At 41.5% G+C, this 13595-nt stretch overlaps 1 protein-coding gene and 1 long non-coding RNA gene across 5 annotated transcripts in view; one reads left to right on the top strand and one right to left on the bottom strand.

Annotated features, from left to right (window-relative positions):
* Hycc2 (hyccin PI4KA lipid kinase complex subunit 2) overlaps positions 1-13595 on the top strand; it is a 53197-nt gene that overhangs the window by 10349 nt on the left and 29253 nt on the right. For 3 of the 4 annotated variants that reach the window (XM_048428756.3, XM_048428754.3, XM_048428755.3), the window contains exons 2-4: positions 1902-1999; positions 7929-8000; positions 8571-8672. In XM_048428756.3, the coding sequence (XP_048284713.1) occupies positions 7950-8000; positions 8571-8672 (153 nt within the window). In that variant the 5' untranslated portion in view covers positions 1902-1999; positions 7929-7949. Of the gene's footprint in view, positions 1-1901; positions 2000-7928; positions 8001-8570; positions 8673-9336; positions 9396-13595 lie in introns of those variants that run through there. The other variant, XM_048428757.3, reaches the window with a different exon arrangement.
* On the bottom strand, positions 513-4866 carry LOC148117709 (uncharacterized). Its single transcript, XR_015736880.1, has 2 exons — positions 4738-4866; positions 513-760 (listed from the first exon to the last, which is right to left on the bottom strand). It is a non-coding gene; the product is annotated as an uncharacterized LOC148117709 (long non-coding RNA).

Here is a 13595-nt window from a genome sequence, read left to right as displayed (position 1 = left end):
TAAGACTGTTACACTGAGAAACGATTTTCTCCCATGGTGTGGGCTGTCTGTGTTCATCGAGTCCCATCTGGGGATAGACCCTGTGCTGTATCTGTGTCTAGTGTTCTATTTAGGTAACCCAGTTTCTTAGAGGGTATGCCATGTTTTCTTCAGAAGTTTTCAGTGTTTCTGGTCTTAAGATCTTTGATCCATTTTGAGTTGATTTTTTTTTTGTACAAGATGAAAGATACAAGTCTAATTTCATCTTCTGTAGAAACCCAATTTCACCAGCACCATTTGTTGAGCAGGTTCCTTTTCCAGAGTTTGTTTTTGTCCTTTGTCAGAAAATGGACTTGGTTTGGCTTTGTCGTCTATTTCCAGGTCTGCCCGTCTAATCTGCCAGTCCCAGGCTTTCTTCATTACTACAGTGCTGTAGTATAATTTGAGGCGTGTTTTATAATACTCCTAGTAATGTTCATGGTTCTCTAGGAATTCTTGTATTTTCTCTAAACCTGTGAAATATGACACAGAAATTTTGGTAGATATCTTCATTGGTTCTACAAATTAAGTAGCATAAATATTTTCAGAATATTAATCCTGCCATCGCGGAAAAATTGACTCAGCACACTGAGTTTGTTTTTGTTGGCAGATTTAACGCAGTTCAGTTGCCATCATTGGTGCTTCTTGTTTGTTTGGAAAGTGTTTCCTAAGTCGTGCATGATGGGGCAGATCTCAGCACTTGGGAAGCGGAGGCCAGAAAGATTGCAGGTGCAAAGAGATCCTGTCTCAAGAACACAAAAAGAGGAAGGGAAGGGTAGACGTTACATTTGGTTATGTACACAGATGTTTTGATGTACAACCCCCCCCCCCCACCAACACTTAGCTCTGTATTCCACTTGGAATTTTCTTCTTTTCAAACGTTTAGTTAGAGGCAGGAGTGGGGGAGATGATGCGCACATAGACGCGTGCAGAGTCCGTCCTCTCCTTCCACCAGGAGGATTCCCAGGACCAAACTCGTCCTCAGACTCGGCAGCAGGTGCCCTAACCCAGCGAATCATCTTGCTGATCCCTGGGATTTACTTTTGTGAATAGTGTGGGGTTAAGGGTCACGGTACATTGTTTTCGGTAGAGATCCCCTAGTCACCTAACATCTTTTTAAGACTCTTCTTTTCCAATTGCATTGCAGTATTATCTTCGTTATAAGCCAGTTAACATGGCTGTAGACTCTGTTTCCTGTTTGTTATTTATTTAGTTTGGGAGTGGGGATGAGTGGGTAGGTGCATGCCATGGTGAGTCTGGGTGGAGTCAGTATTTCTGTAAGAATTTTAGATTTCTCTTGAGGTGAATCTCCAGCAATTTAAATAACCTACCAAACATCTTAAAGATAATTAATGGAATATTTGATGCTAAAATTTGAGACTTTTTGTCTCAAAAATACCTTTTTCTTGGATATGATAAAGGTGTACGTGTATGGTAGTTATTGCAGGATGTTTTAGGATCAGGTGAGCTACAGTGAGCTAGTAAACGTTCTTACTGCACAAATGTCAAGGACCTGAACTCGTTGTAAAAAGCCAGGTATTTCTGCCTGTGTTGTGATCTCAGAGCTGATGGGGAACGATGTGTCTCATGCTGATCTGTTGGCAGGCGGGCCTCCGGGGCTGGCTGACCTCCAGCCCAGCCTAGAAGGGGGAGAGTTCCATACTCAGTGCTGTGTGGAGCGGATAAGGTGGGAGCAATCAAGGCAGAGACTCGGTGTCTTCCACATGGTCATGTGCAGGTACACGCAGCCTCACACATGTGCACATGTGCATCATCAGCTCTGCAGACACACAAAAGTAAACTGTTTTATGAGTGTGTCATTTAAAACATTTCTGTAATGTTCTTGAAAATATTCTTACTATTTTAATTTTTATTTTTTATAGAGTTGGAAAATATTTAACTCTCAACAAATGAATTCCACGCTTGAACTCAGCCGCATTCCTGTGCCACCTCCTCCTTTAGAAAACTGATCTTAAGACAGGTAAAATTATGACCTTGACTTTTAAAAATGAAGAATAAATTTCTCATGATTAAACATGTTAGGAATTTTTGGTAATCTTTGATGAGTAGCATTATTTATTATACAATTTTACCTGAAATGATCACATCTTAACTACCTTTAAATTTAATTTTTGAATTATTTTAGCAATTGCATTTAACAAATGTATTATCTGAATTTTACGTCTATTTAGTTAATTTATTGAGCATAGTTGTGCTCTCAGGGTACATCTGGATCACTATTGTCTGAAGCAATTTTTGTGACCATGGCTGTGTTCTTTTTCTGTTACGTATGATATGGGAAAATAACCACATGCAACTTGTGAGTAGTTTGCCTGTGGCTGGAGCAAGTGCTCTGCCTTTCTAATGTTTATTACCTGTGGCTGGAGCAAGTGCTCTGCCTTTCTAATGTTTATTACCTGTGGCTGGAGCAAGTGCTCTGCCTTTCTAATGTTTATTACCTGTGGCTGGAGCAAGTGCTCTGCCTTTCTAATGTTTATTACCTGTGGCTGGAGCAAGTGCTCTGCCTTTCTAATGTTTATTACCTGTGGCTGGAGCAAGTGCTCTGCCTTTCTAATGTTTATTACCTGTGGCTGGAGCAAGTGCTCTGCCTTTCTAATGTTTATTACCTGTGGCTGGAGCAAATGCTCTGCCTTTCTAATGTTTATTACCTGTGGCTGGAGCAAGTGCTCTGCCTTTCTAATGTTTATTACCTGTGGCTGGAGCAAGTGCTCTGCCTTTCTAATGTTTATTACCTGTGGCTGGAGCAAGTGCTCTGCCTTTCTAATGTTTATTACCTGTGGCTGGAGCAAGTGATCTGCCTTTCTAATGTTTATTACCTGTGGCTGGAGCAAGTGCTCTGCCTTTCTAATGTTTATTAGTGATGTGCAAAATACATACAATCAATGCCGGTGTTGTTTTGTTTGCCTGTAATCCCCCTTGGGAGGATTCAGAGTTCAAAGGTCATTTTTAGCTAGATAGAGAGGAGACCGGAAGAGAAGAGAGAACCCAAATAAATACTCATTCCCAAATCTGCTTGCTTTAATCCAAGATCCTGCACACATCTCAACAATTCCACTGTTTTTATAGAAAACTCACGCCTAGTCAGGTCAGGAAAAGAACAGGGAATGAGCAGGACCGTGTGGTTGAATCTACCCGGGAAGACGGTTGGAATTCAGGAATGCTGCAGGGTAAGCCCCACATTGACAATGTTCAGAATAGGGACAAGGAAGAAGATGCGGAAAGATGGAGCTTGTGCTGCCTGGAGTCTGAGCCAGACCCAGAGCCTAGCAGTCACGTGCTGCAGACTCGGGAGTGGGTGCTGTGGCTGTGTGTGCATTCCTTTACTGTCTCCCTCCCCTGTGAGGACTAGTGAGCCTGGCTGGGATGGTTGCAGTTCTGTATCTGAATGAATCCACATGAGGAGGGCAGGATAACCAACAGTAGGTTCTCTAGCATCACAGAAAATACTGTTTTTATGGAGTACACAACAGGTTGCCTTATGACGTGAAGTCATCAGTAAAGACAGTGAACCTGTCCAAGGTACATTCTGTCAGATCACAGACCCTCTAACTGACCCCCCACCACCACACACACACACTGTCTCTTAGGCCTTGGCCCCTTGCAGCTGACAGGCTCCTGCTATGAAGTCTAAAGCACACAGATTTGGGGAACAGAGGAGGAGATAAAGGAAGCCCACCCTCCCCCTTGAAGCTACAAGGAAAATTCACCCAGTACCCAACCATTAGCACATAGGCTATGTCAGACTAAATCATACTAAAACTTCTGATCATCCCTGAAAACCCTAGAAAGGTCAGGAAATCTCTGTTGTTCAGGGCATTTGTCTGAAGGCTGTGTTTCTCCTTCAGCTCCCCTACACATCCACACCCCACCCCAACCTACCCTGTTGTAGGAAGGCCGCTTGTTTGTTCCCAGCTGCTCAGCCCCGAAATAACCACACAGAACCAGTATTGAGTAAATTACTGCTTGGCCTATTACTTCTGGCTTCTTACTGGCTATCTTTTACATCTTAATTTAACCCTTTCTGTTAATCTCTGTATTGCCACATGGTTGTGGTTTACCGGCAAGGTTTCTGGCTTGTTCATTCCCAGCAGTGGTTACATGGCATCTCCTGACTCCACCTTCTTTCTCCCAGCATTCAGTGTAGTTTTCCCCACCTGCCTCTATTCTGTCCTATCACAGGCTGAAGACAGTCCTTTATTAACCAATGCTATTCACAACATACAGAGGGGAGTTCCACATCACCACCCCACATTTACCATCTCTCAACTGTTTTACTCTAAGCTGTCTTTCTTAATGAAGCTCTTTTCCATGTCTTTTAAAAATATAGATTAATTCATTTTCTGGCCGGGGGTGTGGTGCACATTATGTACTTATGTGACAGTCATAACACAGCCTTCGGGAGTCAGTTCTCTTCCTTCGACCGTGTGGGTTTTGAAGATTGAACTCAGGTCTTCAGGCTCGGCAGCAAATGCTTTTACCCACTTTGCCGTACAACCTCTCTGGCATTCCCCCAGTTTTTGAAAGGAAGCCTCCCTCTCCTCCAAGACCCTGCCATTTGTCGCTGATGCTCCAGCTCCTAATTACCCCTGACGTTAAGGACTGGTCATGAGATCTGTGGTCATGAGACATTCTCTCTGAATAAAGGTCATTCTGGAGGATAATTGGTCTCAGCTGTCTTCATAAAATAACTAGACCTACCTTTAAAAGAAGATTCTTTTCAATTGTGTACTGCAGGTTCCTGAGGAGGCCACAGGCAGCAGATCCTCTAGAGCTAGAGTTAGAGGTGGTTATGAGCCACTTGACACAGACGGGTGCTAGAAACGAAACTCAAGTCTTCTGCCAGAGCGGGGTGCTCGTGTGGCTTCTACCGGGGTGGGGGTGGGGGGCTCATGTGACTTCTGCCAGAGCGGGGTGTGGTCGTGTGGCTTCTAAGCCATCTCTCTAGTCCCCTGAGCCCACATTTTACTGTAACACAGAATAGGTCTAATTTCTGTCTTTCCTGGAAAGTAGGAAAATAAATTTTGAGTTAATTTAAATAGCCATTTTCAGCTTAGAGCTACTATATCATATAATACAGTTTTGAGTTTTGGACTTATGGAATTTAGTCTTTTCAATAACATCTGCCTTAATCTAAGTTTTAGACATACAAATTATAATGTCTTCATAATTTCCAATTTTGGGGAAGAGTTTGGGAGGGTTCAGGACAGGATTTCTCTGTGTAGCCTGCCTATCCTGGAACTGTCTCTGTAGACCAGGCTGGCCTTCACCTCAGAGAGCTGCCTACCTCTCCCTATTGAGTACTGTGATTAAAGGTATGCACCACTATGCCTGGCTCCAATTTTTTTAACCAAGTTTAAGAATTTGCAGTAACATTTATTACTGTCTCATATGTTGCACTGGTAATTCTGTAGCTTTGTTTATCTATGATTTTGATTCTCTTGAAACTCTTGAGATTTCTTATTTTTCTTTAATCCTTAGCATTTTATTCAACAATATTTCTAATAATAGGTAATTAATAATTATTATGCACAGAATAAAAGTGCTTCTTGAGTTGTCAATAAATAATTGTAACAGCTGACATAAGGATATGTGCCAATCACTGTTCTAAGACCTTTGTGTTATTTATTATGTTAAAAATAAAAGTAAATCTCTTGACAATTGGGTGTAGTGGCCACATGCCTTTGCTCCCAGCGCTGGAGAAGTAAGAGCAGTAGGGTTTCTGATTCAAGGTTAACCTAGTCAGCACTCTGTCAGGCCAACTAGGTTTCACAGTGGAGACCGCATCTCAAAAACAAATAAACAAAAGCTTAAAAACCTTTTATCATAGATACTTCCATTGTCCTCAGACAAGGAGTTTGAGGTGACAGAGAAGTAGCTCTTCCAAACATATACGTTGTATAGGCCAGAACTCTCTCTCAGCCATTCCTCTGTGTTGGCATGTCTCTTACCATGCTGTGCTGAATCAAACACTTTAGCAATGGAGCTGCGTCCCGAGCCCTAGTTCCTTTTTCCTGAAGCAGGGATTTGTAGTTTTGCTTAGATCTCAGAACAATCTCTGAATTTACAATCCATAGCCCCACCCACAAAAATAAGTAAGTAAATAAATGTAAGAACCTTGTTTTCTATCTCTTATATCAGAATTGTATATTTGTAGCTTCCATTTATCAATATTTTAGTTTTTATTCATTATAAGAAATTCCAAGTTGTAACAAAGTAGGTAGAATAATATAATGAACTTTGTATACTGTTTACCAAGCAAAATGGCTATCAACTTAAGGTCAGTCATATTTATATTTAGTGCAAGGGGCTGGAGAGATGAATCCATGGTTTAGTGTGCACACTGTTCTTGCAGGAGACCTGAGTTGGTTCCTGGCTCCCACATCTGGTGCTCACAGCCACCTGTAATTCCAGTTCCAGGATCTGATGCCCTTTCTTGACCTCCTAGGGTACATATGTGTACATGAACATAGCCCATACACAGACACATCACATGTATATATGTTTAAATATTTGCATCTGATTTACTCTTCTGCTTTCCTCTGCCCCCTTTTATGTGTCAGTATCGAAACATGGTTTGAGAGGGGTCTGAAATCTCCTCCACCAGTTAACAGTCAAGAAAATGCCCCACAGACAACAGCCCTCAGACCACTTTGTCAGAAGCTTTTCTTCAGTTGAAGTTCCCTCCTGTATGAATCAAGCTGACAACACAAAACACGTTACACTCAATGTCTTTAGCACCCAATGTCTTAGTTAGGGTGTTATTTCTAAGAAGAGACACTGTGACCATGGCAACTCTTTTCCTTTTCTCCTGGTCTTTATTTCAGCACTTGATGCAGTGCTCCATTGTACACACATTCCAAGGTCCTTGTGGAATCTTAAAACAGAAATCTCGTATTTAGGAGAGTAGCCGGGATAGCCCCGAAATAATTACACAGAAACTGTATTCATTTAAACACTTCCTGGCCCATTAGTTCTAGCCTCTAATTGGCTAACTCTCACATCTTGATTCAACCCATTTCTAATAATCTGTATGTCACCGTGAGCTCATGGCTTTCCAGGAAAGATTCAGCATGTCTGACCTGGTAGCTTCATGGCGGGTGGCTTTCAGCCTGCCTCCTTTCTCCAAGCATTCTGTTCTGTCTACTCCGCCTATCTAAGTTTTGCCCTATCAAAAGGCCAAGGCAGTTTTCTTTATTCAACCAATGAAAGCAACACATAGAAAGAAGACCCTCCTACACCAATTATGTGTGCGGTGCTCTGTCTGCATGTATGCCTGCAGGCCATAAGGGGGCGCCAGACCTCATTACAGATGGTTGTGAGCCACCACGTGGTTGCTGGAAATTGAACTTGGGTCCTTTGGAAGAGCAGTGCTCTCAGCCGCTGAGCCACCTCTCCAACCCTGCTCTTTCTAGACTTAATATTTATATTTTGTTACGAGGTTGGTTCTGTCGTGTGTAACCGTGTTTGTTTGTTTGCTTGTTTGTCTTCCATGGTGTAATTGGATTTCACTTGGCCACTGCAGTTTTCAGTTGTTTGCTTTGTTGATACAGCGTTTTTCACTGTAGCTCAGGCTTGTTCAGAACTCATCGCATAGCCCGAGCTGACCTCCACTTTGCAATCCTCCTGCTTCAGCCTCCTCAGTACCCAGATTGTGGACGTATCCAGTTTAAGAACACCTTTGCCATTTTGAAGTGTGGAGAACAGGAAAGCATGGAGACAATGGTTCTGTTATATCATTTAAAAATAGGGTTTATTTTTGAAAAATTTTAATTGCACTCCAAACCGAGTAGAAGCCTCTCTCTGAAATAGAGCTGAGTGTCTTGGTTAGTGAGATGCATGCATTACAGACCTTGGGTAATCTCTGCAGGTGACACTGTCTTACATTGCAGATAACAGAAGACTAGAGGAAGATGCTGGGGTCCGAGCGAGCTGTGGTGGAAGAGTGGCTGTCGGAGTTCAAGGTGCTGTGTCCAGGGTTACCTTGTCGAGGTTTAATGGTGCTGATCCGCCCGTCAGGGTACCGCAAATGTGCTTCCTAGTGGAAGTTACAAAGTGTGGAATTGTGCTTTTTAACTGTGCTCCTTCTGAGTATAACTAATATGAATAAGGCCAAAAGAATTATGTAGAAATAAAAATAGTTGTGATTAAAATATATCCGGTAGATGACTGAAGTCTTCAAGTTTTAATGCTACTGTTTGTTTTCTGCTCTGATTTCCTGTGACTTAGTTTTGGTAGAAAGCTCTGTAATGCAGACTTAGGAAACGTGCTCTGTAGAAGCAGGAGCGCAAGGGCGGAAGTGAAGTGAGCCCTGGTCTCCTTCAGGCTCCACTGCGTTACAGTGAGAGAGGATATGTGACTTGTAATCGTTTTGTGGCTAAACAGTTATTTGTATGTTAATTACTTGATATTAATTATAGTAATTACTTTAAATTTTCTTATTTGACACTTCTTTTACTCAAGTAGCACCCATATAAAAGAAATGTGTTTCCTAAATGTTAAATCCATTTTTCTGTTCTTTGGTTTTATCTTAGGCATTACCTGACACTCAGATCACCAATTACGCAGCAACTTTACACCGGAAAAAAACCCTTGTACCAGCACTCTATAAAGTCATTCAAGATTCGAACAATGAGGTAGGAAGCTTTTGAAAAAGCAAATTCCAAATAGTAAGATGAAGTTTGTGTCTGGTTTCTCTCTCCCTGTGGGTCTGGAAAGCCGCTCTCGCTTCCCTCTGGTAGTTGCTCTGGCTTTCCCCACCCCATCTTCTTACATTTGAAGATGTCTTGGTCTCTTTTCCTGATTGGAGATGGTGTGCTTTGGTTCTCAGCTGCACTCACCCTCATCTCAACGGATTGTTTATTTAATGTATAGGTTTTTTTTGTGTGTGTTCTGGAGTGTTCCTTCTCTGGAAAACAAATTTTAACGGTATACTGATTCAGCATTCTTTATTTTAATATCATTTACTCTTAATTTCTTAATACCATAGAGATATTTATAAGCATTCTGATCAGTTGTAAACTGATAACACAAAGTTATGCTGTTTATAAAGCTTACCTGAAAGTTATCAGAGAAGGTGCTTTTAGAGACCTAAATTGTGAAGATCAATAACTTAGAATAACAGTTCACTGTTTCTCACTCTGGTAGGCGATAGGAAGCTCAGCAGCTGGATCTATCTGTTAGCGTAGGCCAGATGCATTACCACAGCTGTGTGACAGACAGTTTTATCCCCTGGATTCATGTATGCTTTAACATGGAGATGGAAGGCGCACACAGGACAGTGGCTTCTTATCTTCCCAGATACGCCTCCCAGAGCGCCTCCGCTGTGCACTGCAGCGAGCGGAAGACGTAACCGTCAGGTAACCGGCTCCTAACCAGCAGCCTAACTGAGAGTGCATCTTCATTTTGTCTTCTCACTAAAAGCTTGCTTATTGACCTCCTCCTTCCCGTCTCCTGTGTTTGGATTGGCTCTCAGACTTGCATCTGCTGTGTTTCTAGCAGCAGCTGCAAGATTCATTTGCTGCTTCTTCTCCTGCGGTGTATTGCTGATGTTAAAACTTCAGACGTGGGCTGTGTGTGTCAGTGCGTAGGTGGATACACACTCGTGCACACACATCTTGAGTCAGGAGTGTTTGAAGTTGTCTAAATAATGATGTGTGTGCCCTGCCCCTCACCTTGCACTGCCTAACATTTAAGCTTTGCTTATTAAAAATTATTTGTTTTATGCATTTCTCTTTAGATTGTAAGCTCTTCATGGGCAGTGGTTGTATAAACTATTTATCATGTATGTAATGAATATGTAGTAAATGTGTGCTTGGGATGTGGTTCAGGGGTTAAGTGCAAATAAAAAAGTAAATATTGATCAGAAAACAACTAAATGCAAAATGATTCCAGTACTAAATCTTTAGATTCAGTGCTCAGAGATAATGAAAAGTGTCCTCATTTTTAAAAAAAACTTTTAAGATAAGACATTTTTTAAATTATTCAGACTACTGTGTATTATTGTGCTTTATAATAACACATGAGGCAAAGTCATGGTTCAAAATGGAAACATCAGCTGGAGAAATCAAGGCTGAAGACTTGGCATTCTTTGTCATTATGAAGTTGCAGGGGCAGGTCTGGATTCCATCTTACTTATTGCCAAATTAGAAGGTTTTAATTCAGACGTTTGAAAACCGAGAGTAATAAATTCTGTAGAACCTCGTAACAGTTGTGCGCAGTAGTCATGGACAGGTACATCTTAGGTCCCGATCTTCTTCTATTCTGAAGCATCGTCAGATGTGCTACCAAATGTTATTTCAGAAAATGGCCATGCTCTATTTAATATGAACTTAACTTAGGACAGTCTTAAAAACAATGTTGCTTTAAAGACATAAAAGTCATTGATATGAATTTTTAGAGTTTAATTTTGCACATTGTGACTACCTATGTTATAACTTAACTTTTATTTGTTTGTTTTGTTTTGTTTGTTTTTCGGGACAGGGTTTCTCTGTAGCTTTGGAGTCTGTCCTGGAACTAGCTCTTATAAACCAGGCTGGCCTCAAACTCAGAGATTCACCTGCCTCTGCCTCCCGAGTGCTGGGATTAAAGGTGTGCACCACCACCGCCCGGCCATTATAACTTAACTTTTAACCTCTACACCAACAATACTGCTTTTTCTTTCTCATTTTAACAGGACCAACCCCCACCCCACCCCTCCCCGCAGCCACCCAAGTGGTTCTTTGATTTTGAGTCCTCCACTCTATTAAGTCCCCTCTGTTCATTTTATATTTTGGGGGGGGGGGGACTAACAATCTTTTTTCTTCTTTTTAATTGATTTTTATTGAGCTTTACATTTTTTCTCTGCCCTCCTCTCCCCTTCAACCCTCCTCCAAAGTCCCCATGATCCCAATTTACTCAGGAGATCTTGTCTTTTTCTACTTTCTACATCCCATGTAGATTAGATCTATGTAAGTCTCTCTTAGTGTCCTCATTGTTGTCTAAGTTTTCTGGGATTGTGGTTTGTAGGCTGGCTTTCTTTGCTTTATGTTTAAAAACCACCTATGAGTGAGTGCATGTGATAATTGTCTTTCTGGATCTGGGTTACCTCACTCAAAATAATGTTGTCTAGCTCCATCCATTTTCCTGCGAAATTCAAGATGTTATTTTTTTCTGCTGTGTAGTACTCCATTGTGTAAATATACCACATCTTCCTTATCCATTCTTCAGTTGAGGGACATTTAGGTTGTTTCCAGGTTCTGGTTATGACAAACAATGCTGCTATGAACATAGTTGAGCACATGTCCTTGGGGCACGATTGGGCATCCTTTGGATATATACCCAAAAATGGCATTACTGGGTCTTGAGGAAGGTTGTTTCCTAATTTTCTGAGAAATCACCAAACTGACATCCAAAGGGGCTGTACCTTTCCTACCAGCAATGCAGAAGTGTTCCCTTTACCCCACAACCTCTCCAGCATAAGTTGTCATCAGTGTTTTTGATCTTGGACATTCTTACAGGTATAAGATAGAATCTCAGAGTTGTTTTGATTTGCATTTCTCTGATGACTAAGGATGTAGAACATTTCCTTAAGTGTTTTTCAGCCATTTTAGATTCCTCTATTGAGAGTTCTCTGTTTAGGTCTGTACTCCATTTTTTTTATTGGATTATGTGTTCTTTTTGGTGACCAATTTCTTGAGTTCTTTGTATATTTTGGAGATCAGACCTCTTTCTGATGTGGGGTTAGTAAAAATCTTTTCCCATTCTGTAGGCTGTCGTTTTGTCTTGTTGACCATGTCCTTTGCTTCACAGAAGCTTTTCAGTTTCAGGAGGTCTCATTTATTAATTTTATTTCTCTCAGTGTCTGTGCTGCTGGGATTATATTTAGGAAGTGGTCTCCAGTGCCAATGCGTTCGAGTGTACTTCCCACTTTCTCTTCTATAAGGTTTGGTGTGGCTGGCTTGATGTTGAGGTCTTTGATACATTTGGACCTGAGTTTTGTGCATGGTGATAGATATGAGTCTATTTTCATTCTTCTACATGTTGATATCCAGTTATGCCAGCACCACTTGTTAAATATGCTTTCTTTTTTCCATTTGATATTTTTTGCTTTTTTGTCAAAAATCAGGTGTTCGAAGATGTGTGGATTGATATCCAGGTCTTCTATTCGGTTCCATTGGTCCTCCTGTCTGTTCTTATGCCAATACCAGGCTGTTTTCAGTACTGTAGCTCTGTGGTAGAGTTTGAAGTCAGGGATTGTGATGCCTCCAGAAGTTCTTTTATTGTACAGGATTGTTTGGCTATCCTGGGATTTTTGCTCTTCCATATGAAGTTGAGTACAGTTCTTTTGAGGTCTTTGAAGAATTTTGCTGGGATTTTGATGGGCATTGCATTAAATCTGTTCATTTTATATTTTCTTTGACATCATCTTCTGCATAATCCCAGCACTTGGGAGGCAGAGGTAGGCGGATCGCTGAAAGTTTGAGATCAGCCTGGTCGACAAAGTGAGTTCCAGGATAGCCAGGGCCACACAGTGAAACCCTGTCTTGAAGAACTTAAAAAAAAAAATAGTTTCTACTCAGTCTTTAATATGTAGTTGAAAGTCAGTCAGGTATATACAGTCTGTGGTTAGCAGGAGTAGAACCATTTTAAATTGGCAGTGAGTGGAATTGCTCATTTTATTTAGTTTTTATCATCTTGAGGTCTCTCATTTCATGTAGCAATATAAGAATAATTAGCCAAGTAAGCATTGAAAAGCATATTTATATATGTACTTGTTCCCTTTCAGAATTGTGTGTATGTGTGAGTGTACGTGTGTGTGTGTGTGCGTGAGTGTGCGTGTATGTGTGCGTGTGAATGTGTGTGTGAGTGTGCGTGCATGTGTGTGGGTGTGCATGTGTGCGTGCGTGCGTGGGTGTGTATGTGTGCATGCGTATGTGTGTGTATGTGTACATGTGTGTGTGCGTGCATGTGTGCGTGCGTGTGTGTGTGTGCGTGTGCGTGAGTGTGTGTGAGCACTGGCATCTAGCACTCTCCCATCTCCTGAGATAGGGCCTTTCACTGAATGTAGAACTTGCTGTCATAGCTGGGCTGTGTGGCCCGTAAGCCCTGGGGAATCTGCCTGCCCCGCATGCCATGCTGGCTTCAGTTTTCATCTCAGCGCTGGGCACCTGAACTCTGTCCTCGCGCTGTGCAGCAGGACCTTTGCCCATAGGTGTGATTAGTGAGGTCTTAAGTCTTTTCTTCTTTCCCGTGTGTATTTAAAATATATCAGCCAGAATTTTAGATGCCCATATCATGTGTTTATAAAATCTCATCTAATAAGTGATATATAATCTAAGTCATGGCTTTACTTAAAATTTGAAGCTATTTTAGTTAAGAAGAAATTTCTTAAAATGGAAGATGAGCCAGTGAGATGACTCTCGATGAAACCCTTGCCACAGCTGAGGTGGATCCTAGAACTCACGTGGCGGGAGGCAAGAACTGGACCCACAGAGTTGTTCTCCATACGTGTGCCGTGGCATTGCAGTGCACCACTCATACATGCTTACATACATAAGTGTAAAAATCAGAAAATATAG

The sequence above is a fragment of the Myodes glareolus genome, chromosome 27 (genome assembly GCF_982192425.1).
Source record: "Myodes glareolus chromosome 27, mMyoGla1.1, whole genome shotgun sequence".
NCBI lineage: Eukaryota > Metazoa > Chordata > Mammalia > Rodentia > Cricetidae > Myodes > Myodes glareolus.
This window is presented reverse-complemented; position numbering and strand designations above follow the sequence as displayed.